The following is a 25,304-nucleotide window of genomic DNA, read 5'->3' on the forward strand; positions in this document are numbered from 1 at the left end:
TGCATCCCTGTGTAGAGTTCTTCTCCTTCTTGTCGCAAATCCTACTCATGTTGTGATGTCATCTGGCTATATTCTTTGCTCCCACTCCATATCACTGGCTCCACTGTCAGGGGTGGCAAAACAGTGTCAAGACACAAATAAGTGTTTAGTGTGGGCCAGTTCAGAAGGATTTCACACAACGCATAATCCACTTGTGGAATTCTCTGCCACAAGATGTGGTGACAGCCAACAACCTGGATGGCTTTAAGAAGGCTTTGGATATCTTCATGGAGGAGAGGTCTATCAACAGCTACTAGGCAGAGGGCTATAGGCCACCTCCAGCCTCAAAGGCAGGATGCCTCTGAGTACCAGTTGCAGGGGAGTAACAGCAGGAGAGAGGGCATGTCCTCAGCTCCTGCCTGTGGGCTTCCAGTGGCATCTGGTGGGCTACTGTGTGAAGCAGGATGCTGGACTAGATGGGCCTTGGGCCTGATCCAGCAGGGCTGTTCTTATGTTCGGAACATAGGAAGCTGCCATATACTGAGTCAGACCATTGGTCTATCTAGCTCAGTATTGTCTTCACAGACTGGCAGTGGCTTCTCCAAGGTTGTTCTTATGATGTCTGCCAGCCTGCCCTAAACACATTGGGGTGGGAGGTGCCTAGGGCAAGCACTGAAATTGCGCCCCCTGTCCAAACATCCCACACCCATGTTTCAGATAACGTTACCATAATATCAGCTCAAAAATACAAGTCAAGCTCGTTAATCTTTTAATCTTTCAAAAACTATTTAGCAGTGGAAGTAGCCAGACCAAAAAATGCTGGAAAACTACAAATTTCAGTATGCTGGGGCTCATGAAATAACCAAATACTTTGTGGAGGTGTACTTGGAAAACTAAACAGAAGTGCCTGTCTAATTCTCTACTATGCATTGTAGCATCACTATTACATAAGTTTTAAAAATAAATGGAGAATTTGACTTCTCCCAGATACTCGGAAAATAATTAAAGGATATGCAGAGTAAACTATGTCACTGCTTGGAATATATTCTAGTATTTCAGAAAGACAGTTAAAATGAGAGAAAGAGAGCAAGAAACTCCCAGTGGGCCTTAATACTAAGGATTTCACACTGATTCAAAGACAAACTCACCATTAATAGCCATATTATTAAGACATCACATTTAACTCACTTATCACAAGAAGCAAAGTAGGAGCAAATGAATACAATCCTAGCTCATAAGCTTCAGCTCAGTATTCACAAGCCCTGATTCTCTGTACATAGTGCCAAATTGAATATGTGTACAGTGACTTATATTAACTTAAAAAAAAATATTACCTGCAGCCCCTTTGGGGGGATTCTTAAAGGCCATGGGGGGGGGGTCTACAAAGGGTTTCCCTCCCCTGCTGGCCTTTTAATTCAAAATTGCAGCGTGTCCCGGGCTGAGGGCCTCGCAAGGACCATTTGAGCATGTGCTGTGGCCATTTTTTAATATATATATATATTTTTAAAAATGGCCGCCAAAAATAAAATGGCCACTGCCCTTGCTGAATTGGCCTCTGCGAGGCCTGGCATGGCCTAGGGCCTCACAGAGGCCATTTGAGCATGCACGGTAGCCATTTTGTTATCAGCAGCCATTTTTAATTTTTTTTTTTTTAATTTTCATTTTAAAAAAATGGTGCCCTCCCTTCAAGTGGCACCCGGGGCATGTGCCCTACCTGCCCTACCCTAGATACGCCCCTGTGCCTATACTTAAGATTCAAAAATGACAGGTGGATTTACATTTCTACTTATGTTGATGATTTGATTATTTGCTATGAAAAGAAACAAGACAGTCAGATTGTGGAGCACCTGAACAAAGAAGCAGAAGTGAAAGAACTAGGAAGCATTTCCTATTATCTTGGCATTCAAATAGAAAAAGGATAGAGGTTACCTTTTCAACCAGAAACAGAAGATAAAGGATCTCCTAGAATGCCTGAAACTGACAGAAGCCAATGAGGTCAGTACACAAACTTCCTGAAGCAAGATCAGGACAGTGAGTCATTGCCAGACAACAGTCGATACAGAAGAGTAATTGGGAAAATAGAAACAGTCACAAGGCCAGACAGCTGCAGCAGTGGGAATTCTGAGGAGAAGAGTAAGTGCACCAACCAAGAATGACTTGGCCACAGTTAAAAAGCTGGAAAGATAACTGAAGGGTACAGCACACTTCAAACTCAGGATACCAGCAAACAGCAACCCCAGAATAGAGTGATACATGGATGCAGATTGGGCTGACGACAGAACTGATTGCAAGTCCACAAGCAGACACCTGTTTTTCTATGGAGGCGGAGCCATCAGTTGGACTAGCTGAAAGCAATTGTTGCACAATCAATTGTTGTGCGTTCATCCACAGAAGCAGAGTACATATCAGCTGGCCAAGCATGTCAAGAAGCCACATGGCTACACGAGTTACTGATTTTGGAATTGATGAGCCATAGCCAACTGAGATGTTTGAGGACAACCAAGGGTACATCCAACTCTCCCTGATGGAAAGGACAATGTCATGAACAAAGCACATAGAAGCAAAGCACCACTATGTTCGAGAGGCACAAGAGAACGGGAAGCAAAGCACCACTATGTTTGAGAGGCACAGGAGAATGGGCTGAAATACTGCCCAACTCAAGACATGATAGCAGATGGGCTGACCAAACTGCTACCAAGAGTCCAGTTCCAGATTCTTTGAGAGAAGATGGGAGTCGTGGATCAGTGCACGAGACAATGAGAAGAGGTGTTGGTGATGCAGCTTCTGATGACATCAACTCTTAGCACCAACAACCCTATTGACCACTAGGCCATTAGGGATAGAGACAGCCAGTAAGGGCACTTGCTCTCTGCATGTTTTTCCTGCTCTACTTCCCCTTTGTTAGAATGAAACCTGATTATCAGTCTATCACCTGGGGGAGAGAGAAATTTCCTTCTTCTTCCAGTTTTCCTGTATGTAGCTAGCAGCAAGGCATGTAGGCCTTATCTATCTCCCTGATGGATTTCCTAAACAAACTACTTTATTTAAAACTTTTAACCCCATGACTCCAGACAATATTAATTAGCAGTGCTCTCCTTACCTGTGCATTTCTACAGCAGCTGGGGTAGATAAAGAAATCTCCCCTCCATGCTCTCTAACAATGAGCAGAATGTGACTTGATGCTTGTTACAAACAAACTTTAATTAAATTATTTTGAAGTGTGCTTTTTTTATTGGTATGTCCATGACTTCCTGACACTGTATATCTATAACTATTCTGGGCATTTTGCTGTACGTCAGAATTTATTGGCCAGGAACAGCCCCACTTTGGTGTCTTGGCCAAAGTGTCAGGAAGTGCCTGCTGTGTTAGGAAATAGCAAGGAGTGAAAGTGATCTTATGACACTGTTGTGAAGAACAAATAGGAAGAAGATAGATCCAGGTAACATGAGAAAGCATCCTCAGAAGCCGAGTCAAATGATGTCCAATTGCTCAAAATGCATTATGGGAAGAAGGCTCAGAATGCAATTAGAAACCCACTGTAGGAAATGCATGCTACAGGTTTCCTAAGGGTATGCCAAAGGTGATTGGTGGACCCATCTCCACCTTCTGTAAAGGCCAGTTGGCTCTCCAATTTGGAGCAGGAGATGTTGAGTGTCAAAGCTGATCTTCCTTCCTCTGTTGAAATCTGATCTGAGGAATCGGATCAGCTTCATCTCTGAGGTTTCCTGAATAATGTAGGTCACTTTAATGTTATGTGTTGTCAACTGAAGAGAGATCACCATTTCTCTCTTTTTTTTTGTTTAGCTAACAGCTGAAGTTATTTCCTTAATGGTTTTCAAACTTGCCAGTGGCTAGAAGGTATTAGACATACTTACCTGCAAGGAGTGAGAGGGACTGAAACCAATGTGTTTGTGTGAGACAAAACAACAACAGCAGCAGCAGCAACAATCTGGGGTTGAAATATTGCTCAAAAAAGGAGAGAGTTTTTCTAACTGGTTGGTAGTGGGGTGGAGCGCTCTAAGTTTGTTTTTGTTTCTTTGGGGGGGGAAACGATGCTGTTTTAAAGACAAGTGCAACCTGTTTGAATGCGTGCCTGCTTTTCCCTGCTTGGTGTGTGTGTGTGTGTGACTTACAAATAAAGTTTATTTTAAAAGTTAGATAGGAACACAACTCTTGAATTAGGTTGACATAATTTAGGGGAATGATTTAGAACTGGTTCCATGCGAAAGTATTTCTTGGCATCTTCCCTGTAAAATGTCAGTCCTGGACATAAATAGTAGATTCAGGAGAATTCAGGAGTAGCTATCCCAGTGGAGCTGACTGTGTAGCTAGGCTCCCTCCTTGTGCTTGTTTGTAGGATTGTATGTTGCAGGGATGTCATTAATGGGTGGGTCAGGCCTCCAGTGAATGGCTCAAAGCCCTGAATCTCACCAGCCACCTCCTTTCTGACTGGGGGAGGGGTGGGCACTGGCAGTCACCTCTGCTGCTGCTCCAACAGCAAATATGGTTTCTTATCTCTGTCTTCTCCCTAGAAGGTGCTGTGATGGGGACAAAACAGATGCCCTAGCCCCTAGTACAGCACTTCTCTCCTCCAGCTTCCATTTGAGGAGGAGACAGATGTAATTATTCAGGGAGGGGGCATGATTGAGTTTAATTTTCAAAAGGGGGCTGTGGGCCCAGGGCCTGGATCTTTTAGGTACCTAGCAATGCCCCTGGTATGTTGCTATGTGCATACAAGAGACGTAAATACAAGGAGATCGTGTATCTGTATGTGCAGACCAAAAGAGCAGGATAGATGGGGAGAGGAGTATGAACCACTGGCCAACAGCCCGCCGCCCCCAATCTTAAAAATTAACTGCCACTGCTGCAATAGTGGCAATAGAAAGCCATGCAGATGTCTGATTTACTGAATACAGCACCTCTGGAGTAAGCACGAAACAAACTTTAATCGGGAGTTGGATTCAGAATGCTACAAGAAACATATAAAAAGGATTTATTCAGTGAATACATCAAAACTCTTGTGCACAGCACATACGTATAAAAAATAAAAGCCATTACACTTTACTGACGTGATTGAACACATACATCTGTTGCGTCCAAATGTACAATTTCCATAGTTGTCCATATTGACTCCGAATATGAGGTATATTTTGTCAGAAGGGGTTGATAGAAAGAAGGCACCATTTGATTGTCCATCATAGGCTGCTGAAACTAACAAACTGATGAGGTATTCAAAGTAAGTGTACACTCTGGTTTCCTGAGCTGTATAGGGCAGCTATTTTCATTAAGACCTGGAGATAGATCCAATGAGCACAAGAGAAAGATTTCAATCATCCTTAACAAGATGACAACCACAAGTTGTGCAGGCCTGCAGAGCTTGTGGTCCACCAAGATGAATGCAGCCCACCAACCACATATGGTGGCTCAACAGGTGTGGGATAGCATCTCTGTTTTTGGATTTTTTTGGTGTTGTTTCCCCCCCACCCCCCCGTCTCAGGTGGGCTTGTGTGTATGGCTTTGGCTAAAGCCAAGGCTGACTCAAATTAGACAACTTCAGGTTTTGGACTGGGAGTCTGAGGGCCAAACTACATGCTAGCTTTAAATGCATGCCACTGTCGAGCCACATTTCCTCCCAGATTTCCCTGGTAATGCTTAGTTAAAGAAGACTCTTGCCATGATGTGATCACTTGCCCTCTTACAGGTGAAACTCGGAAAATCAGAATATCGTGCAAAAGTCCATTAATTTCAGTAATGCAAATTAAAAGGTGAAACTGATATATGAGACAGACGCATTACATGCAAAGCAAGATAAGTCAAGCCTTAATTTGTTATAATTGTGATGATCATGGCGTACAGCTCATGAAAACCCCAAATCTACAATCCCAGAAAAGTAGAATATTACATGGAACCAAGAAGACAAGGATTGAAGAATAGAACAATATCGGACCTCTGAAAAGTATACAGTGTACTGTGCTTGACTGGCCAGCAAACTCACCTGACCTGACCCCATAGAGAATCTATGGGGCATTGCCAAGAGAAGGATGAGAGACATGAGACCAAACAATGCAGAAGAGCTGAAGGCCGCTAATGAAGCATCCTGGTCTTCCATAACACCTCATCAGTGCCACAGGCTGATAGCATCCATGCCACGCCGCATTGAGGCAGTAATTGCTGCAAAAGGGGCCCAAACCAAGTACTGAATACATATGCATGCTTATACTTTTCAGAGGTCTGATATTGTTCTGTTCTACAATCCTTGTCTTCTTGGTTCCATGTAATATTCTAATTTTCTGGGATTGTGGATTTGGGGTTTTCATGAGCTGTACGCCATGATCATCACAATTATAACAAATGAAGGCTTGACTTATCTCGCTTTGCATGTAATGCGTCTGTCTCATATATCAGTTTCACCTTTTAATTTGCATTACTGAAATTAATGGACTTTTGCACGATATTCTAATTTTCCGAGTTTCACCTGTATGTATGTCATTGTTGCTTTGCAGGGATGGGGAAAATGCTGAGCATGATTTCTGTAACTAAACCTTGCCAGGAAAATGTGGGAGAAGTCATGGTTTGGTGAAAGTCACATGTTCAGGCAGGGCAATATGTAGTATTGCCCTGAAGCTTAAGGCTGATTCAGTGTTGAGAGATGTGATAGAATATCCCAGTGACTGCCAGGACTTTTGATCGCCCAGACCCTTGAAAAATGATCTATTATCTCATGTTATTCTGAGGATAGAGTAGTCCACATGAGCTGTCATATGAAGGCAAGAATTTTAATATGGAGTACTACTAATGGTTCATTTTCTAAGCCAGCATTCTCTGTGCAGTTGAGCTGGATACCAAAAGGCTTCAGAAGGACTGTGAATCAAAAAGCAAATACTGTAGGGTGGATTTCTTTTCTTTCAGCAAGCAAGTACAAGTTTAGAAAAAGTGAATTTTCAAGAAGGGCTTGAGGTGAGAGAATGACAAACCAGACTACATTATTGGGGAGGGGGGAGCCCACAGACAAGGCACCCTCAGTGTGCTGCACTCGTTTCACCTGGAAGCAGCAAGACCTGTGAGCCTCTCACCCTGCCTCCCACCTTCTTGGGTGCCCTTTGCTGGTCTTCAGGTCCTAAAAATGGACAACCTCAACACCCTCCAGCGCTGGCCCTGGGTGTAGATAGAAGAGCTTTTAAAAATGTCTTTAGAAGTGAAAACTGAGATCCTCAGGATGTTGAATGCCATGTCAAATTCTGCACTTAAATGGCAATCCCACCAATGGGTGAAATAATATACACCATACTGACAATGTCCCTGTTTCATGCTGATGGCAATCATCCCACTTGGCCCTCAAGTTACAATGGCATATTGCCTTACACATTACACTGGTACTGGTTATAGCACTTGGTTCAGGAGCTGTGCAGAAGGCTCCTGTAAGGCACGTGTTTCCTTGGACATCTCACATACGTCTGAATCCTCTTCACATCCACCAAAAACAATGGTTTTATTATGTGACAATGCAACAAATGCAAGATGTGCCTGAGCTTCTGAAATGCGCCTCATAGAGATGAACAGAGTTTTGTCTGTTCTCCAGGAAGTGGGAGGGGTGAAAGATCGCAGCCTGTGGGGCTCTGCAGAGCTCAAGGGGCCAGACCAGACAACTTCACCATGAGAGACAGCTGAAAGAAGAAGCTCAACTGCAATATCTTGAACACCAGCCACAGAATCATCTGGCAAAAGGATGTCCTTTGCAAATGGCTTATTGATGCAGTGAGAATGCAACTTTGTGTATATGTGTACACATTTATGTAGATCTTTGGGCAAATTTTCAACTGGTGTTAATTAAGCAGCTGTCGTGTGAGACTGCATTCATTTATGCAATTCTGGCACCAGCTAACTTTTAGAGCCACACAAGATATCTTTGTAGGGATTCAAGGGCAGTGTGGGAGAGTTATTGTTGTCTGCAGGACACCCATTCATTAAATAGGAACATGTGTACTGCAGGCAACAGTGCCATCATATAAGGTTCAAGTCTTTGCAACAGTATTGCCTATGCACAGCTTAATATATTGAGTCATGTATCTTAGTCTAAGCTGGTGTCACAGGGTTGTTACGAGACTAAAATAAATGCCTTTCTGAATTTCTAGTAGAAAGAGTGGTATTCAAATGCAATAAATACATTTAAAAATATATCAGTATATACCTGAAAGGCTTGCAGTTGCTACATGGACATATTTAAGACTGGTGGTATTTTGGTTACACATGAGATATAGTATACCTTTCTCTTGGACATATGGTTCAGCTGCAACGGGGTCCGGAAAATGCCCATGTTCTGACATCAGACTAAATGGTATTTCAGATTTAGGAGAGCCCCTGTCCATGCAGGCATCTCAAGGCTTCTTATCATAGACATTTATAGTGTCTATTGACTTAGGGCCTCTTAAAATACTCTTTAAAGGCAGGGAGAATGTGGCATGACTGGTATTCTGGGGAAAGGTTATATAAACAGATGAGCAAAGTTGAGTGTCCTCTACATGTATTCTTGGAGAGAATCTCTGAGGCGAGAGGTTGAGGCATGGGGGTAGCATGAAAGCCTGCAACAGATTTTCAAAATAGTGTGTGGAGGTAAAGTATATTATTCAGTGACTTAAAAAAGACAATTCTACTCTGGAATTCATAAATTCCACAGTCTGTATTCAATCATCAGGTCATAAATCAAAGAGCTTCCAAAACTCTGTTCTGTGTCTATGCCAGTAGTTTTCAAACTGTGTTCTAGGGAAGGTTGGGGTCCTCAATGAGAAGATCTGTAATGGCAGACAACATTCTCTCAAAGACACTTAGCCCAAGACCTCCAATAGTCCCCCACGATATGCACCTTCAGGTGAGTGTTCTGGTCTAGTGTGTTTTAGGGGATTCTTTCAGTTCACCCATGGTGATGGTGAGGCTCAAGAGGCCTGTCCAATATACTGGGGGAACTGAGCACACCTCCTAGAATCTAGCCCAGAATCCTCTTCCCCATGGAAGTATTCGTCAGGAGAGAAAGCCATGTGGAAAGTGCTCTCTGAAAGCAGACAATTTTAAAACCACTGGTTGATGCAAATTAGTTTAATACATTTTACCTGTGAGTAAAAATGTTGATGTTCAAAGACATCTACAGAATAAGTGACAAAATATAATGTGCATATTTCTATGTGTTATAGACATATATTACAGCTGAAATCAGGTCAAGTTTGACATTCATGTGTGGAAACTGACAATCACAAATAAATATTCAAATATTGAATTTTGAACAGTGAATGTTGACAGTTACCTAAATAAAACACATTTATTTATTTATGAATTACAACATATAAGGACATACAACAGTGAATGCTGACAGGTATAGTATTTTTCTGGATGATCAACATTCACTGCATTTTGGACACCCACAGAAGGATAACACTTGCAGATACTCAATGCCTAGCTATACTGGTTAAATGTTATCCTTTTGTGAGGAAAACAGCTATGAGGAATGCAAACTAGAAATGGCTATAGGAGGTAGATTTTTCTTTTAAATAATGCAAAATGTGAATAGTGTTTGCCAAAGTTTTGGAGATTATGCTGGTATTCATCATAATTCTGTTTGCCTGTATTGGTCCAGATGCTGTGGTGCTGGATACCTTATATTTTACAAAACAATTTGAATTGTTCCTTTGAATCATAAACTCCATAACAGATGCTCCTTATTGCACAGGCATGTTCAATATTATATGGTCCTTACTCTCAAGATTTTGATTTGACAGTCCTCATTTATGTTGTCACATGCTGTAAACTTTCATGGTACCATATAATGGTAAGTTTGAACTTGGTCTAGTACTGTGATTTTCAAAATGTCCACTTTCAAAGAACACTTTCCACATTGGTTTATATTACAGAGAGTATTCCACATTGCATCGCAGACAATTCTGGAACATGTTCTAGGGTGCAGACTTCGCTCTCACAGAGCACTAGTTAGGTCCATTGGACCTCACCACTGCTATATGTGAACTGAATGTGCACCCTACAACACACTCAACAAACTTCTATACCTGCACATTACTGTGGGGAGGGGAGTGTCATCAGTATGTGAGCAAACTTTATTTCAGAGAAACTTCTCCAACATTACTTCCTGCTGAGACACTCTGCATAGACTTCCAGGAAACCTAAGGGTTCCCAGGAACACAGTTTGAAAACCATTAGTCTAATACAATTAGCTTAATTCACAAAAGCCCAGCTCAAAAGTTTTTGCTGTAACTGAAAAATGACCCATGGCACTTCTAAAAATCTCAGATATCTGTTGTTCTGCTAGGGACTCACAAAACAGCACCAAGTTCCCCTGTTCAGCTAGACAACAGCAACAGCACCCCATGCTTCATGTTTTTTTGTAAATGCAAACAATCCCAAAGTAGACAACAGAATTAGACAAAGCTGTAACTTTCTGGACATCTGGTTAAATATTTCCTATCTTGAGAGCTTTATAATGAATATAGAGAAATGGCACCTTGCATACTTAGTGTAATGGATCCCGTACAAATAATTTTATCCAAATATATATAAATATATATATCTATATTCACAGAAAAGTGAAGATAAATACTTTACCTGGGAGATTATTCACATGTGCAAAATGAATCAGAGTTGTTTAATACACTTTACTCTGGTTTTCACAATCTGGGTAAAAAGTGTGTGACCGTCTGAGCAAGAGACACTTTGCTTCCTCTTTTCATTCTCCCATGTTTGCTGAGTGCTATGTAGAAGCCTTCGTACATGAATGATTGGTAAGCATTGTAGTTATTGGGAAGCAGAGTTTCTTTGAATTTGCATTCATCTTGAAACGTTGCCTGAACAGAGGGGGAAAAAGTCACTGTCTGGTTATAACATGTACCAGCATTTGCTCAGATTCATCATCACTTGTTGCCTGTGCTTGTCCCCACCATCTGTTGCCTGACTTGATACTGTAAACCCATTAAGACCCATGTACATTGATGGCAGTGTCCAAATGAATGAATGAATGAATTCAAATTCATGTGGGAGGAACAATCCATCAAGCAAACTTGCTGTTTCCTTCATTCAATGGCCTTTCAGGTAATCAAGAAGCTGTTGGGGGCCATATCCCTGCTGCTACTCCAAGATGTCACTGGAAGTGCTGCCTTCCAGGAGTAGAAGAAATAAAATAGTGATTACTATTGCCAGGCAAAGACTGAGTCTATCAGCCGATGTTGTGCCACAACTGTTGGTGGGTACTATAGATCAGGGATCAACTGGGTGGGCTGTCTTATGGGCATGGGCCCTCAGTTGGTGCCCAACTTGGCTGACCCCTGACATACAGTAATTACGAAACCCAACAGAGCAGCAATATCTTCATTTAAAAAACCACAACAGACTAACAGGCCTAAAAATTCTAAATGGCCTAGGCAAATGAAAAGTCCACCTGGCACCAAAAGATATCCGATTCAGGGTGCCACAACCAAAAAAAGGCCTATTCACAGTCACACCAACCTCCTTTTTGAAGGCAGGGAGACAAGGAGAAGCAGGAAGACATGGAGTAGGAGACATGGAGAAGCAGGAAGATGTGTCTGAGCTGACAGTCTTTTGCTCAGCATGAAGGCCCTTTAGGTACTTGGTTCCAAGATATTTAGGGCTTAAATGGTAAGAGAATTGGATAAATAGCCAGTGCAGTTGTTTCTAGACTGGCAAGATATACCACTTTCCTCAAATAGTAACCTAGTCACTGTTTTTTGTACTATCCCACCATCCTACCTTAAGGATGGGGTTCATACATTAGGACAGAATACATGTTGTTTTTAAGTTATTTGGTTACTGCATCATAGTGAGCATTGAATTCTGCAAAGATGCCTAATGGATTCCAGAGACCCCAAACAACATTTTGGACACTGGAGATCATGAAAGGTGCTGTTGGCAAGATCAGTGAGCAATGACCTCCCACATTGTGCTGCTTATATAAATGAGCAATCTTCATTGTACAAAACAATTCAACAATGGAACAAAAGCAGGCTTAGAACTGGTTCAAACATTCATGTCTGACTACATCATCGAGTGAAAACATGCATGTGTGAATCAGACATCACAGTTCTAACACCAAAGCAGAACTTCCTTATCACCTAATAATCAAGCCCAAGTACCATGTCTGGGATCCAAAGAGCTACTTTAGGCATGCCCCAAACTTGGGTGAGCCTAGCAGGTTTTCTTTCTGTTTCTACTCCCCACCCTTAGAACAGACTCCCATTCCATATTGCAAACATCTTTTGAAACCCCTCCCACCCCCACCTCCAGTTACACAAAAGGTTTGCCATGAAGTTTTTCATATAGGGCTATTAGTTTGCACCTCCTCTGGAATGGCAGATGTGCATTCACACAGAGATGCTCTTACCCCGCCCCACCTGGACTTCGGAGCCAATGTCTGGGGCTTCCAAATCCTTCTTGGTCTGTCCTGGGTGGTGCTGGGGGGAGTGGGGAAAGAAATATGTGGCATGGGGATATGTTAGGTTGCATGTTGAAATGTTTCTGCTAATGCATATTTGCATAAATATGCCTGTTTTATATTCTTACATTCTTGTGAGTATAGGTACTGTTTGTGCTCTCTAGACGGAGGCGCTCTTACCCCTGGACTTCTGGGTTGAAGTCCAGAGCCTCCACAGCCCCTGGGGGCCCCCAAATCCTTTTTTGTCTGTCTCAGGTGGTGTGGTCACCCAGCTGTAATTTGCAGGCAGCAGTGGGGGGCCTCCAAAGGCCTTTAGGTCCAGGCTCCAAAATTACTTAGGTGCACTTCTGCATTCACATAATATCAGCCACATTTACCCCAAAGTCCCTGTGAGCTATCGGGGAGCACTTCACACAAGATTTGGGTTTTTCGTTGCGTGCTAGAGTGTAGCCTAATTTCTATCCAAGGTTAAAAAAATCCACTTTTTGCGTTGGTCTTTTGGGGCAACTTCAAACTTGCAGTAAAGCCTCACGGACAACCAGCAGTAAAGCCTGCTGTCTGGGAAAGATCCATGTGACATAGGAGACTGCTATATTATTATTATTATTATTATTATTAATTCAATTTCTATACTGCCCTTCCAAAAATGGCTCAGGGAGGTTTACACAGAGGAATAATAAATAAATAAGATGGCTCCCTGTCCCCAAAGGGCTCACATTCTAAAAAGAAACATCAGATAGACACCAGCAACAGTCACTGGAGGTACAGTGCTGGGGGTGGATAGGGCCAGTTACTCTCCCCCTGCTAAATAAAGAGAATCACCACATTAAAAGGTGCCTCTTTGCCAAGTTAGCAGGGGTTGAAAAATACATGAAAAATACATTTTCAAAGCTTCCCATTAGCCATGTGGAACTTGTCATACAGTTTTTAAAATCCTAAACCAAAACTTTTCAATGCAGTCTGTTCAGCTCCGATTCATCAAGTGCGGTATAGATTCTAATGCAACGTGATCAATTGATCTATATGCATGCGTGAACTGGCACCAAGATAACATATCCTTCAGACCCATAATTCTTTTTATAGTGTCCATATTTCATGCACAATCCAATGAGCTGATATTAACATAGCTGATATATTTCATAATCCCTAACTGCAAGTGCAACTTTTACAGAGGTTGCTTCCATTCTAGATTAGTTGGTGGAATTAAAGTGGAAGTTCCAGCATTTAATATAGCACAATATTATCCAGCAATGCCCTTTCCCAACACAAAGATCCTTTTGTAGCATTCACTCACATGCTAGTCCTGTTCAGCAAAGACCCTTTCCAACTTTAATTTAAAATGTCCTGCTTTCAGGTCCTGCCAGTTTTGTCGCTTCTGCTCTTTATGGCTGGAGGGGGTGAATGATGAATAAGCTCTTAATTGCTCCAATTGTCAGTTTCTGTTCCCAGGGGGAGATAGGATTTAATTAATTGTACCTCTGCTAAATGATTGAATTAAAGCAAAGAAGAATCTTTCAAAGTGGTGATTCTCTTATATTTAGCAGGTGGAGTGCAACCGTCCCTATCCATCCCCAGCACAGCATCCCTCCAGGGGCTGCTGTGGGTGTTTACCTTATTTTCTTTTTAGATTGTGGACAGGGAGCCCACTTATTCATTATAATTTATTTTTCTCTGTAAACTGCTTTGAGAACTTTTGTTGAACATTGGTACAGAAATAGTAGTTGCTGGTTTATTTGCATTTTCTTTTCATGTTTATAACAAAATAGCACTTAATTCATTATAAAACATGGAAAGGAAAATAACTAATCACAGATTCCTCAGCCATCATCAAAAGGAAGTGTGAAATGTTGCCAGGTGGAGCAAGGCAATGGGAGAGCACCGTCTGTCTCGGGCAGCTGACTCAACTTCCCAAGAGGCCTCACTCTACCAGAGGGGGTGTACCGTTACTTGAGGTGGTGGAGGTTTCACTCAGTAGAATAGGGAGGGGTGGACCTGGGAGGCCTGGGTTCTTTAAACCCATCCACTCAATTATAGCTACAACAGCTTCCTATGTTCAACTAGCAGGACCTGGTAACAAGACATTTTGAATTAAAGATACAGGAGCCCTGAAAAGCCTCAATAGGTATTTGTCTACACTGGGCAGGATGGTGCTGCAATTGCATTTTAAAAAAAACAAACACCAAAAAATTCACACTTCCCAATCAGATCTCAAAAACACAAGAAGGCAACTTAAAAAAGAAAAAAGCTGGATTGAAACTATTTGACAACTATGTTGTCTCAATTTTCCATAAAAAGTGAGTGAACAAAGGATGGCAATTCCAGAGCAAAATGACTAGAGTGGAAGCAAAAGCAACCAGAGACAAAAATATCTAAGAAATGTTTTATCTTTATTAGAAAGCTATTGAATATTTCTGAGCAAATATCTGTTTCATGGATCAGTGTTTCAGCAACAAAAAACCAGCCTCTATCCATACTCACTGTGCCATATAATCTCCCTTTGTCGTTCATTGCAATGAAGAGGGCACTTCTCACACCAAACAAACTAACTACACCTCGCTCTACTGTTGATATTTCCAAGAGACCTAAAGAAGCAAACAGATGCAATCATGGCATTACCTGTTTTATAGCTGCCTATGGAACATTAGTAATGTAAATATGAAAACCCTTCTAAAGAAGTTCTATAATATTTGAGTAGAAGAGATTATCTTTTATGCAGTATTGATTTCTTTTTACCTTAAACTATATTACAAAACTGAATAAAAAGCTTATTCAAAAATAGCATTGTCCCTCAATTAATGCATTATAGTTGATTTATTATCTGCCTTCTGTTTCATTAGGGGGGAGATTTAAGGTCAATCACAGAAACTCAGTATTCTAAAACTCTCAATATTTCTTTGCCTTTCTGAGGAACAAGGCAAGCAGACATGACAGGGATAGTCAATGCTTGTTGTTCATATATCTTTTCCAGTAACATATGAAGCAGGACATGAGTTCTAATTTGTACATGAAAACCTGACCCCTCCCCTCTCGCTGTCTTTCTCTCACACACCTATTCATCAGCTAAAGCATCACTTGACTAATCTACTGATTAAACAGATCTGAATGCAATCCTCTTCACACTTAACTGGGAGCAAGTCCCATGAAGTTCAGTGAGACTTAACTTCTGAAAGTAAGTAATGCTTGTGGCCCTATTTGATTGATATATATTTTGTAGGAACTGTCAGTTAATGTGAGTAATTAAGTGAGTTACTCACTTAACTGTGAGTAAAGTCTATTGGTTTTGAGAGCAATTTCTGTAAAAACCAGTGGCCAAACTACATGTGACATCAGGTGATCAGTTATCAGATCTCTCACTAGGTTAAAAAAAGCAGCTATAGAGAGGCCCAAATCTGATCAGGACCCCAGAGCTGGGTGAGAAGTTTAATCCTTTCCTAACATGGCATTTTGCTAATTAAAATCGCAATAGGACTGAGAAAAAGTTCTCATGTTGGAATTTTTACCTTGAATTGTAGTTCGGGGGATGAGATTGGAGATTAAAGGCAAGGGGAGGCTCCATCGGGGAGGTGAGGGAGGCAAACTAAGGTGAGGGCAAAACAGTTGCCATTTTTATCTAAGATTTACCTAGATTTGCCCTAGAATGGCACTGTGTGATGACATAGTATTGGTATGATCAGGACTTAGGATGCCTGTCTTAAATGTATTGCATCCTGCTCTGAGCTTGCTGAACATGCAAAGAGGTTTCCAGGAAGGGCCTGCTGACTTTTGGACCAGCAAATACAATGTTAAAACATCATGACAGCGCTGCAGACTCAGAGCCAGTATGCTGGTAGATTCATACCCTCCAACATACTAGACAACATATCTGTTCTGTGATTGGGGCCTGTATGCTTGATTTAAAAAAATATAGATAGTACACCTGTGGGGCTCAGCGGGGCCCGATCCAGACCAGAAGAACAGTTAGTGACAATGGGAGCTTTTCTCCTGGGGCAAGTAGCAGTTGCAGGGAGGGGATCCAGATTGGGACCGTGTCGGGGACAAATGTTTGAAGCTCTGTCTCTCACAGCGGTCCTGATGAGGATCGCTCCCCTCTGCACATGCTATTTACATTACAAAAATCAAGTATGTCGGCTGCAATCATGCGATAGGTGTATTGTCTAATCAGGTCCTTAGTCTCATGTTTCTTTCTTGCTGGATATTGCATGCATGTACTTTGCAACAGCCTGTCCTATCCTGAATTCTTAAGCAGGATGTGCAGCTTTATTTTGGAACAAAAGAATGCTCCATAGAATCTTTAATTTCACAAGAGATCTGATTATTGTTATAGAACAGCTTCAGCCAAGACACCACCAGCAACATCTGGATGGGTGGTTTTGGGAAGGGTGGGAAGGAAATGGTTCACTGGCATTCTGCATGCATGCATGCATGCATGCATGCATGCATATTTATGTGCATGTGCATTAGAAGTAAGATGTGCAAACACTGTCGTCCTAATTAGCTGTTATGTAATGTGTACAGTGTACATGGTTACAAATGCTACTAGAAATCCCCACCCCTGCAGTGACTTGATTTGATGCACTCCCACGGTGGCTATCCAAAAGGATACTAATCCCTATTGTCCTCAAGAGGGGACAATCTTCCTATTCTGACTTGTGATCTTCCTGGCTTGTGATCCAAAAGGATATTAATCTCTATTGTCCCGCAAGAGGATACTAATCTTCCTATTGTCGGAAGAGACAAATGCTTGATTTGGGAATAGTACGTCCTCAGATGCAGCAGAGCCCAGAATCTCTCCCTGAGTTTTGTCTTCCAACAAACACTGTCCTCATGGAGAGTGGGGGTGGGATCTCCATTCAAGTCAGCATTTGTAAGCATTACACACAGCTGAATTAGGGCTACACAGAGAGAGAGAGGGGGAGAGAGAGCTGAATTAGGCTACAGAGAGAGAGAGAGAGATATTTGACATCTAGAGCTGTGGGGAATCTGTCATAATATGGTAACGTAGTCTGTGCTGGTACAGAAGCCAGCAGGCCCCTCCTAGCTACTTCTCTGCATGCTCAGCAAGCTCAGAGCAGGTTGTATTTAAGACAAACCATAAATAAAACTCCAGAATAAGCCCACAAATCCCAACACATTTACAATGACCTCTTTACATTCTCCCCACTCCGGTGTGTATGACAAATCACTAATGGCATTTTAGTTCCCTATAATGCATTAACTACATGCAACCAATTAGTGACACTGTTTGTAAAAGCCAGCTTTCTAATCTTGTTGATCATAAATCAATGAAATCAATACAAATCAATATGTTTTTGTTCTTTTTTTTTTTTAAACGTGCTTCATGATTTCTCATAAAATATTCTCAAGCTTTTGCCAAACAATGATTCAAAATTATGTACATATAGGCTGCAAGTTCATGTGAGCCTTAGCAAAATGAATCCACTTGCAAAAACTGATGGAAGGAAGGGAAGAACATTGGAAAGAAAGATTGAAACCACTTTGCCTTTTCAAAGCCACAGAGTCAAACTGAGTAAAAATGAAGTGGTATCAGGTCATGTTTCAGCACGGAGGTTTTGGGTGCTGATTGAGCCTGCATAGTGTTAAAAGGCAGCAGATGTACCTTAGACTAATAATATAAAACAGTAGCCTTTGGCTTCCTGGAAGAATAATGATTAGAGATAAGAGTTATTACATGACATCAGTTCTATCATTTCACATTATGATGCAACTCACTGTATTGGTTTTCATCATGCACACCACTTATCCGTCCATCTGGAAATATCTGGAGGTGAAACCCAATGCCCACGTTGCAGTAAAGCCTCCGCTGTCGCTTGATTCCTTGTAAATATTCGGTCTCCCAGTTGACTTCAGATTTCTCCCCTGACATTCCAACGAGGGACCTGGACAAGAGAGACTCCCATTCTTTCTCCAGCAGGGTGCCATTTGTTTTGCTCACCACTGGATACGATGAAACAAATTCAGCCAGAAAACCCAGGAGAACAAAAGCCGGGAACGTCAAGTGAACGCTGGCTTCACAGGACATAGTGATGAGAAGTCTTTGTGTGATGGCCATCCGGTTCACCTCCTGGGCACGTGGTCAGAATTAATGGCCCTAAAAATACCGCCCTTCTTGTTTTTCTCCCTTCAGCATGGCGGCAGTGGCTTATTTTTGGAAAGCAGAGGAAGATTTTGGACATGAAACTAAAGCCTGAGAGCAGTTGGATCAGGAAGGGAGGCAGAGAGGCACTGCTTGAACTGTTGAGGACCATGTTTTGAATGCCTCTTGCTCTCCAGTGGGTAGCCTGCTATATTTGATTGGTCTATCTTTATATTTCAAAGGCTGGCCCAACCTTCAGCATCACTCTGACATCAACGTTTTGCTCAAGGTAAATGCGCTGCAGCTGTAACCCTAATCCACGCCCCTCCCCGGCCCTCTGAAATTTGACACATGCTGTGATCCAAGATATGAGGTAGGAATGAAACTCTATTGGATGAATAGCAGCAATCATTTAATGCAAAGGGGCCAAGGCAGTTGGGCAGTCAGATGTCTGTTTTATTTAGAGAAGAAGGTGTAAAAAATGTGTGTGAACCTCACTAGCAAGCAATGGAAACTTTGTCAACCACTTCACATGGGTTTTGTAGATCCCTGGTCAGCAACTGATTTTTAACATGGGCCATATTTTGAACTGAGACAGAATGAAAGGGCCAACAACACTGGTTCAGTTCACTGACTCACTGGTTTGTGATGTAAGACACAGGCAAAGCTCACTAAGTAACATAACAATACAGCAGCAGGTGGACGCTGCATCAAAGCAGTCATATATTTGTGAAGTGTTAGTAATAATCATTGGCTAAATACTATTATTGGAACAGTTATCTGATGATACAGGCATCCCCTGAGTACCATATGTCGATGAACTGGAGGTGCCTGAGGAACATCTCCTATTAATGAAACACGTTTAATGGCTGAAGAACTGGTGGCATTTATTCAAAGACAGGAAGGATATGGCAATTCCCACTGAGAATTCTGCTGAAATCACAATGACCATGCCTTCAAGGATGAAGAAGATAGAAGTTACATGCAGATCAACAAAGAATTCAGCTTTGCAAGACTGTTAAGACAGTGTCAAGTGTGGACTTCCAATTGTTCGAGCAGTTGTTGATAACCGCCCCCACCCACCCACACACACACACTCCAAGCACATAGGGTCAAAGAATTCTTTAAATGATCAATTCTTTAGTTTGCCTTGACAACAGTGGAGATGTAATTGTAGTAGAAATCCAGAAGGCTGAAGGAACTGCCAGCCTTCAAGTTAATTTCTAGACCTTTGTTCTAAAGAGTATTACTACCGGACATTGCCAAAGCCTCCAAAGTCTGGATCATCGAAACAGCGCAAAAGAAATGAATGCCTTGGAGACCAACTAGTTTATGCCTTAATTGTTCAGATGAAGAATGAGATGTTTCAAATATCTGATATTTGAATATTAGGGAGTATTAGTTAATACTCCCATACTAAACCATTCGTATGATGTGGTTATTCTTTCTTTCAAACTCCATATGCATAATTTGTGTATGGCAGATTCCCCCCTTCCCCAATATTATGATATATTAGAACATATATTAGATAGAATCTGTACTAATGTTCTCAACTTTAAAAATAAAGGTTATTGCAAAACAGAACATGTATACTAGATGCATGTTCCTTCTCCATAAATGATCTTCTACACAGAAAGAAAAACTACCAAAAAGGATTTGACTAGGAACAAAACTGGTCATTCTGGTGGCCATCATGTATTTTTCAGCCATATTGCAGTTTTATTTTGTTAAAAAGGTTTGATGATGCCAAAATTTATTTTCTTGGTCTTGAAAGTCCCCAAGTACATATTATATGCTGCTTTGTGTAACTAGTACTAGGTGTAAGCCATTTTTGGAGCATTTTGGCAGCCACCTTTGATTTAGCCTCAAACTGGGAAATGCCCACATTTCTGGAAATGTTTTTTGATTGATTGATTGATTGAGTACCATCAAGTCAGTGTCGACTCTTAGTGACCACATAGATAGATTCTCTCCCAGATGATCTATCTTCAACTTGGCCTTTAAGGTCTCTCAGTGATGCATTCATTGCTGTTGTAATCGAGTCCATCCACCTTGCTGCTGGTTGTCTTCTTCTTCTCTTTCCTTCAACTTTTCCCAGCATTATGGACTTTATCTTCGCATAATGTTTCTGAAATATGATAGTTTTAGCCTGGTCATTTGTGCCTTAAGTGAGAATTCTGGATTGATTTGTTCTATGATCCATTTGTTTGTTTTCCTGGCTGTCCATGGTATCCTCAAAAGTCTTCTCCAGCACCAAAGTCCAAAAGCGTCAATACATTTTGGTATTTTGGAAGGTTACACCAGCCCATTTCTTTTGGCACACTTTTCACATATAGAGAATGCCTTTACAGTATCTGCTGTGAAGGCCACACTGCTGTGTATTGGTGGAATTTTATCAAAATACCAGACAAATCTGGGTTCAGAAAATGGGTTCAGATCTTCATAAGCAATTTTTTGAGTGAGGGATACCGTTTTTCATGGGAGGAACTAAGAACTACTAGTCTGAGTTTCATTGTGGCCTTTTTTTCTCTGGTGAGTGCGTGATGGAGAAGGCAGTAGATAGCCATGTCCCTTTCATGTATTGGTTGCTGACATCTTCAGTTAAGCCATTGTGGAGATGCCCTTCAGTGATGCTGCAGTGGCCTAGTTCACACAATCATTTGAATCTAGGTTTAATGTGGGCTACTGTCATTTGCGTGATTGTAAACTAAACAGCATGAAATTAGCGTGATTCTAAGCTAAACAGCTTAGGCCCAGGGTATTTAAGAGAACATCTTCTTCACTATGAGCCCCATCACCCTTTGAGAACATCCTGAGAGGTCTTTCTGCAGTTGCCACCTGTATGTCTGGTGGCTACTCAGGGATAGGCCTTCTCTATCACTGCCCCGAGACTTTGGAATGTATTCCCTGTTGAAATAAGAGCCTCCCCATCTCTGAAAGCTTTTAAAAAGTCCTTAAAAGCTTGGCATTTATTCACCAAGCTATTTAAATTAAAATAGTGGTTTTAAATTGTTTAGATGTTTTTGTTTGTTTTATGTTGTTGTAAACTGCTCAGAGACATACATTTGGGGTGGAATGCAAGTATAAATAAATAAATAAATTTAAAAAAAAATGTATTGGCCCACACTATGATGTGTTATGGCCCAAGATGAATCTGAGGTTCCCACTTTGTGTGAGTTCACAAAATCATGCTAGTAACCCACATTAAACCTAGATTTGAATGATTGTATCCACCAGGCCAATGCCTCTTGTATAGAGTATCTGTCCGAACCTGGGTCAAGCAAGGCAGCACAAGCTCTGAATGGGAGCTGTTGAGTCAGCAGAAGCCTGATGTCAAATGAGGGCTTACGTAGCTGAGGAGTGCCCCAACCATTCCTGGATCCTTGGTTCAGAGGAAGCACCTGAACTGGATTCCCCTTCCTCCTGATAACCTCCTCCCCCCCACAAAAGGTAGTAACAGAACCCAATTGATTACATGTAAACCATTCTTGTGGGAAGCTGTGGCTTCTTTTGAAGCTAGTTTTTGTAAGAAACTATCAGCAAATACGTCAGTATATTCTGTTCTCTGAAGAGCATAGCTAATGTGCTGGGACTGTTATTAGCTCCTTTTTAAATTGGACTCTTCCATCTGTTGAATTGTGTGGCTGCTTTTCTTTTTTTTAAAACAGCATTTGGTTATGTGTCTTAACCCCAGACATATTACCCAAAGATCTGCCTTGTTTCTTCAGCTTATTCTGTTGCTCTTGAAGAGACAATACACAACAATCTGCTTTGTGGCTAGTGTCTCTGCAATTCATACACAACAGGATGGCGGGCTCGGTGGGCCTTGGGCCTGATCCAGCAGGACTGTGCTTATTGCTTCTGGAGTTGGGGGTTGACATACCACACACACTGTGAGGGGATTTGAACTTGCGCTGTCCCCGGTCCTAGCCCAACCACAAAGTCATGCTGGCTCTCAGTGTTATACCATGATCTAGAAGAAAAGCTAAGTGAATACCCCTTTTGTGGCAGCACTGAATACAATGGCTGACATACCACACAGTGTGCTTCCCATCAAAGAGGGACATGCACAAGGCTTGTGAGCCAGTCAAGAGCCCATCTTCACTGGCAGTAGAGGTGGAGGAAGCTCAGGGCACCTGCACAACTGCATAACTACTGCTCTGCTGCTACTGCTATTATTCCCAATGGCAGTATCTGCTAAGCAGTGGTGAAGAACATAAGAACCTCAGAACACCCCTGCTGGATCAGGCCCAACACCCATCTAGTCCAGCATTCTGTTTCACACAGTGGCCCACCAGATGCTGCTGGAAGCCTACAGGCAGGAGGTGAGGGCATGCCCTCTCTCTTGCAGTTGCTCCCCTGCAACTGGTACTCAGAGGCATCCTGCCTTTGAGGCAGGTTATGCACTGCTGTGTGTGCCCTGAGCCGCTATTGCTATTGCTATTGCTATTGCTATTGCTATTGCTATTTCTTCTTCTTCTTCTTCTTCTTCTTCTTCTTCTTCTTCTTCTTCTTCTTCTTCTTCTTCTTCTTCTTCTTCTTCTTCTTCTTCTGTAGTTGCTTAAAGGAAAGACATCTCCCAAGCCAGAGGCTATGATTTCTGAGTAGACTTGAGTCTTTGCCCCTCTCAGTTAAGAATTTTCTAGGAAACAGGCTGTGTAGGGGAAGGGAGAGAAGGAGAGAGACGCAAATTATACTGGCAAAAGCAGGATTTCTCCTTTCACTGGCATAATTGGACCTCTGTTCTCCCTCTATCCTTCCTGACTGATTCTTAGAAAATCTGGGGGCTCCTACATGTCACAGTCATTCACTCACTCCTGTTCTGTGGTCAATCAAACTTGTCTGGATTGTTTGGAGGAAGGCCTGGCAGTTAAAACTGGTATAAAACTGACACATGTCCATTGCTTAGATAGGCCCACAATATTGTAGTACTCTGTATGTGTCATGTAATTTCCCCTCTCTCTATTGGTTTCTTTATTCCAGAATCCCTGGAACCAGCATACCACCTTAAATGTAGGGACATAGGAAGTTCCCTTATGCCGAGTCAGAACCATTGGTCTATCTAGTTCAGTATTGTCTACACAGACTAGCAGTGGGTTCTCCAAGGTTTCAGATGGGAATCTCTCTCAGCCCTATCTGGAGATGCCAGGGAGGGAACTTGGAGCCTTCTGCATGCAAGCAGGCAGGTGCTCTTCCCAGAGTAACCCCATCCCCTAAGGGAAATATCTTACTGCACTCACATGTAGTCTCCTATTCATTTGCAACCAAGGCAGACCCTGCTTAGCAAAGGGGACAATTAGTGCTTGCTACAGTAAGTGGTGCAGTGGGGAAATGCTTGACTAACAAGCAGAAGGTTGCTGGTTCGAATCCCTGCTGGTATGTTTCCCAGACTATGGAAGACACCTATATTGGGCAGCAGCGGTATAGGAAGATGCTGAAAGGCATCATCTCATACTGCACGGGAGGAGGCAATGGTAAACCCCTCTTGTATTCTACCAAAAGAAAACCACAGGGCTCTATGGGCACCAGGAGTCGACACTGACTTGAACGCACAACTATACCTTTACCAGTTTTGTTGGCTGACATCCCTTTTGCTGTAACCAAAGCAGCATTTCTCCTTGGAGTCACAGTCCCGCCCCCGAACCCCCCCTCAAATGACACGATGTAATGTTACAGCGCTTAGGGAAATTTCCCACAATCCCCCCCTCTAAGCATCACTTCAACATTACATTGTGTCATTCCAAGGAAAATGGCAGCTGCCAATCGATTGGAGGAGCACTGCTGCCCTCAGTGAGCTTTGTGTTTCCCCCCCAATTTTGCAGCCATTGGTGGGGAGGAATAGCAAAATTGCCAGCAAATGGGGCAGCAAGAATGGGTGCGTGTGTGACATTTTGACTCAGACTCTAATTTTGGAAGCCATGCTGAAAATTGCCATTGTGTTGAATTGAAACAAATATGTCCAATGCTTATTCTGACTCAAGAATTAAAAAATTAAACCTCGCATTGCAGGAGAGAGGGACTGTGCTATATGCAACAGCAAACTTGTGGCTCCCTTTTTTTCCAAGCCATACAGCAAAGGCATCTGTTTGTGACGGCTCTTAACATATGCAAGATCAAGATCAGATGTCAAAAGTATTCTGAAAACCAGTAATAGCCCCAACACTGACAGTGGTTAAATATAAAACATAAGCAATTTGTTCTATTAAAAAGACAGAATCTTATTCCGTCAAGTGATGTTATGAGAGCATGTTCTAAATCAGCGGAAGCCTCTTAGAGTCGTCGGAGCTCCACTTCTGTCATTTTTGAAAACAAATTATAAAGGAATATAAATGAAAGGAATATCAATGAATTATGAATGTAACTGATCATCATCATCAGTTACAACTTCGGCTTTCAGTGGATATAGAGATTCATAACTGATTCATCATCCAGCTTTTAATTTAAAAAAGCAATAGCAAAACGGTGCACAAAGGACTGGTGCAGGAGTCAGAGAAGTCTTGTACTGAAAAGGTTGCTGCCCAGGACCCGGGGGTGGGTGGGAGCTGGATGGGTATATGGGAGGGGGTGCATGGACTTCACCTAATAAGTCATAGCCTGTGCACTCTCCGTCTGAATATGCGTAGAAAATGTGCTTGTAGCTGAGGGCCGACTGGGAAGGAGAAAGGATGGAAGAACCCTGAACCTGTCCCTTCCCGCACTCCACCTGGGTCTAGGCTGGGATGGAATGTGCCCTTAACCCAGCTCCTGGGATCGTGTGTCAGTGCGAGCTGCTTGCAGTTCACGCTG

The 25,304-nt window shown here is 42.1% G+C and overlaps 1 protein-coding gene across 2 annotated transcripts; it reads right to left on the reverse strand.

Moving 5' to 3' along the window:
- Positions 1–8,736: 8,736 nt before the first annotated feature.
- FGF6 (fibroblast growth factor 6) lies at positions 8,737–18,676 on the reverse strand. 2 transcript variants are annotated; one of them, XR_008307906.1, is made up of 4 exons: positions 18,155–18,676; positions 14,903–15,006; positions 10,585–10,823; positions 8,737–8,768 (listed from the first exon to the last, which is right to left on the reverse strand). XR_008307906.1 is itself a non-coding variant. In XM_053252777.1 (3 exons), the coding sequence occupies exons 1-3, from the start codon at positions 18,492–18,494 to the stop codon at positions 10,647–10,649; spliced, it is 621 nt and encodes a 206-aa protein (XP_053108752.1). In that variant the 5' UTR covers positions 18,495–18,676; the 3' UTR covers positions 9,055–10,646. The 2 variants fall into 2 exon arrangements, 1 of the variants encoding a protein (XP_053108752.1); XM_053252777.1 differs by lacking the exon at positions 8,737–8,768 and having other exon boundaries at positions 9,055–10,823.
- Between the last annotated feature and the right edge of the window lie 6,628 nt (positions 18,677–25,304).

The sequence above is a fragment of the Hemicordylus capensis genome, chromosome 5 (assembly GCF_027244095.1).
Source record: "Hemicordylus capensis ecotype Gifberg chromosome 5, rHemCap1.1.pri, whole genome shotgun sequence".
NCBI lineage: Eukaryota > Metazoa > Chordata > Lepidosauria > Squamata > Cordylidae > Hemicordylus > Hemicordylus capensis.

Bases quoted from the DNA above. Each gene is read 5' to 3' on its own strand.
- FGF6 (XM_053252777.1), bottom strand. From the start codon at position 18,494: ATGGCCATCACACAAAGACTTCTCATCACTATGTCCTGTGAAGCCAGC. The intron at 15,007-18,154 runs GTGAGTTGCATC...TTGCTTCTTTAG, and splicing joins GCATGATGAAAACCAATACA to GTCTCTTGGAAATATCAACA. The intron at 10,824-14,902 runs GTGAGTATGGAT...CCCTCTGTTCAG, and splicing joins AAGGGAGATTATATGGCACA to GCAACGTTTCAAGATGAATG.